Genomic DNA, 3,886 nt, shown 5'->3' with positions numbered 1-3,886 from the left:
ATATATATATATATATATATATATATATATATATACGACGGGCTTCTTTCAGTTTCTGTCTACCAAATCCACTCACAAGGCTTTGGTTGGCCCAAGTCTATACTAGAAGACACTTGCCCGAGATGCTGTGCTGTAGGAATGAACCTGGAACCATGTGGTTGGGAAGCAAGCTTCTTACCACAAAGCCACACCTGCACCTAATGGCATTTCTTCTAGCTTCTGAGTTCTGAGTTCAAATGCTGCTCAGGTTGACTTTGCTTTATGTACTCTCAGGGTCGATAAAATAAGTACCAGTTGCACGCTGGGATCGACGTTGTTGACTTGCTCGGTCTGCTAGAATTTCAGGCCTTGTTGCCATAGTCGAAAGGTTTAAATAAAATATAGGATTATCTGGTTTTATGTAACTTAAAGATGCGAGATGCGACTTGTGAGAGGTTCAGCTATTATTTATAACAGGTCAAACAACGATGATGAGTATAGTGAATGGTGTCAGATGCAGATATTGTCAGGGCTGCTTTACATCATGCAGAGTTGTGTGTTAGATGTGTACAGTGAAGGAGTGTGTGCGTGTGTGTGTGTGAGAGGGAGAGAGAGAGAGTGACTGTGTGAGAGAGAGAGAGAGAGAGAGAGAGAGGGCGAAAGCATGCTTGTGAGTGAGTGAGAGTGAGGGAGAAAGTGTGCTTGAGTGTGTGTGAGAGAGTGAGAGTGTGTATGAGTGTTTGTGTGTGAGTGAGTGTGTGTGTGTGTGTGTGTGTGTGTGTGTGTGTGTATGTATGAATGAGAGTGACTCTGTGTGTGTGTGTGTGTTTCAGCTGTGGTGAGGAAAGAGTTTGTATGTGTGTGTGAGTGCATGTGTGTCATGTGCATTGTGCACATGTGGCGTACAATAGCGAATGTGTGTTTGTATATATATATATATATATATATATATATATACCAGTTTGTGTGCGTATATGTCTGTATGTCTGTGTGTGCACGTACGTATGTGTGTGCTGCTACGTATGGCAATGAAAGACTTCTTTGTTGCTATTGTGGCTGTTGCATATTTTGTATACATGTTTTGGTGTATATATATATATATATTTGTTTATATTTGTGTTTGTATTGGTGTGTGTATGTATATATGTATGAGTGAAATGAAGCTACTATATACATATATATGTTTATATTTGTATGTATGTATGTGTGAAATGAAATTGCTATATGTGTGCGTGTTTATATGCATGACTGTACATCTGCTTGCACCTATATATTCATATGTATATTGCATATGTATGTTTATGTCTGTGCATGCTTATATGTGTACATGCATGTGTTTGTATGAGCCAGAGGAAATTACTATAGATAATATATATATATATATATATATATATATATATATATATATATATATATATACATACATATATATGCACACACACATACATACAAATATATATACACGCACACACACACACACACAAATATATGCATATGTATGCGTTTATATGCATGTGTGGTTGTGTGTGTGAGTGTTTAGCTATATAATGACTTATTTGAAATGCTGCAGTTTATTGTTGCATGGTGCACTTGACATGCAGGTGCTATCTGCACATTATGCAGTGCAAGCAACAGTGAAATAACGTCTTTGATTTGGTCAAGGAGTTGTTTTCTCTGTGACATTGCCGAAATTCTTTACAAGACAATGAAATGAAATGAACCAGAGTCGAATGAAGTGAGGTGTGATGAATGGAGAAGCTGAACTCTTTTGTGCTCTGAGATCAACAAAAGGACTGCAGAACGTCTCTCACTTTCTTTGTCTCTCTCTTTCTCTCTATCTCTCTCTCTATCTCTCGTCATAAACTCTTCTCCCACCATTACAAACATCATCACTGTTAATGCCACCACTTCTACCTTCACCACTGCCACTAAAACCATCATCACTATTAATGTCACCACAACCACCGCACACAATTATTGTCACTTACCACCACCACCACCAACACCACTACCATGTTGCCACCACCACCATCACCACCACTACCACCTGTGTCCAATAATGTGTTTTATTCAAAGTCTAATAATATGGTCATGCTGTAATGTGATTATCCAAAACTCTGCTGTAGTTTGCAAGAGGACCTTTGCCTCCGGAAGGTTTTTTTTTTTTTCAACTGAATAACCAAATTCCCTTTCATCAAACGGGTAACCATGTTAAATGGCACTGATCACATGACCACTGGGTTGAATCATGTGATCAATTTAGTAAGCATGTAATTTGTGTGAAGCATGAAAATTCTATGAAACAAATGCTGTGTCTTTCTCTTCTTCTTTCTCTTTTATATTGCCTTCACACCAGTGGGTGTGTTTGTGTGTGTGTGTATATATATATATGTGTGTGTGTGTGTATATATATATATATGTGTGTGTGTGTGTGTGTGTGTGTGTAATATCTCATTGCCATTATCTATCCCTCGCAGATCCTACTTTCATTTTCACTTCCTCTCATCCTCTTTTTACCCCCTACCAGATGTAAGTAGCTATGCGGGTGCTTTTACATGGAACCGCCACAACTGTTTTACACCACCAGAAGGCCCGGTCTGAACACTTCCGTCACAAAGTAGGGGTCTTCTTGAGTATGGCATGGCACCAGGGATCTTGGACCTTTGTCAGCTTTCCTGAAAGGTTCAGCTTCCTGAGGTCGAATAAATTTGTAGGTAAACAGGTAGGTAAGTTAATGGATAGATATGTAGATAGATTAGGGGTCTAGGTAGATGGAAAGATAGCTAGATAGATTGATAGATAGACAAGTAGGCATGGAGGTAGGCAGGCAGATGGATATACAGATAGACACACAGACAGACTGAGAAATAAATAATCAAGGAAGTATCTAGGTAGAGATGACAGCTGTCTTGTTATATGTTTTTTTATTGTTGTTTTGTTGTGTTTTTATTGTTGTTTTGTTGTGTTTTTATTGTTTCATTGTCTAATTTTCTCCCGTCTTCTCTGTCGTTCCAGATGCAGTCAGAGAGGATAACATGATCGTCCCGTACCTGAAAAGCCTGATGCGGCGCCGTTGTCGAGTGCGACTCCGCAAATGGGTTGTGCCTTTCGTTGTCATCTTCTTTCTCATCGTCTGGATCACACGCCTCAACTCCTTCGACATTGAGGATGATGACGGTGACACAAACTTAGGAATCTGGGGGTACAAAGCTCCGTTGGTAAGCAATGACGACGACAGCGGCAGCAGTAGCAGCAGCGTGTTGCATTGGCTGTCGGGCCGTGAATTCATTGGCAAACAGCTACTCGCTCATGACGCGAAGAGGATGGCACAGATCAAGGCATTCCTGCCAGTTTTATACCCGTCCGATTGGGGCCAAGCGCCAGAGGCTGACGAGATCGTCCTTCAGACGCAGCGGCTTCTGCACGACCTCGGCTACTTTTCAAAGCTCAGCTGCAAAGAGCTGGATGCAGCACACGTGTTCTCGTCCCTGTCGATCAGCGATCGGAAGCACGTCGACGTCGGTTTGGTCAAGAAGCGAGAAATCGTGCTGAAGTCACAGGGTCGTGACCTCAACATAAAGGTCAGCTGCATGCAGAGTGTCTACGACGCGACCAAGTGCACGTTCATGGGAAACTATCGCCTGCTGCGGGAGGTGCTCTTCTACATCGCCCTTGAGAATCCACTCATCGTCCGTCAGCTTGGGTTCTGCCTACGCGGGGACCGCATTGCCGAGCCCCTGCGCCACAAAGGAGTCATACTTGCCATTGAACAGGGTCACCCCCTCGTACTCAACGACATCAAACATTACAGCTGGTTGCTACGGTTACAGGTAAGCATTTCTCTTCATTTACTTTTCTCTCCCTCTCTCTCTCTCTCTCTCTCTCTCTCTCTCTCTCTCTCTCTCTC

General features: G+C 42.0%; 1 protein-coding gene across 1 annotated transcript in view; it reads left to right on the top strand.

The window, feature by feature from the left end:
- Positions 1–3,886, top strand: part of LOC106883011 (uncharacterized) — a 50,228-nt gene that overhangs the window by 8,595 nt on the left and 37,747 nt on the right. Inside the window, exon 2 of the mRNA XM_052978117.1 lies at positions 2,995–3,809. Within this exon, the coding sequence (XP_052834077.1) occupies positions 2,995–3,809 (815 nt within the window). The remainder of the gene's footprint in view (positions 1–2,994; positions 3,810–3,886) is intronic.

This window comes from Octopus bimaculoides, chromosome 30 (assembly GCF_001194135.2).
Source record: "Octopus bimaculoides isolate UCB-OBI-ISO-001 chromosome 30, ASM119413v2, whole genome shotgun sequence".
In the NCBI taxonomy this organism is placed as follows: domain Eukaryota; kingdom Metazoa; phylum Mollusca; class Cephalopoda; order Octopoda; family Octopodidae; genus Octopus; species Octopus bimaculoides.
The sequence above is the reverse complement of the archived record's forward strand: the minus strand, read 5'-3'. Positions and strand labels throughout refer to the sequence as shown.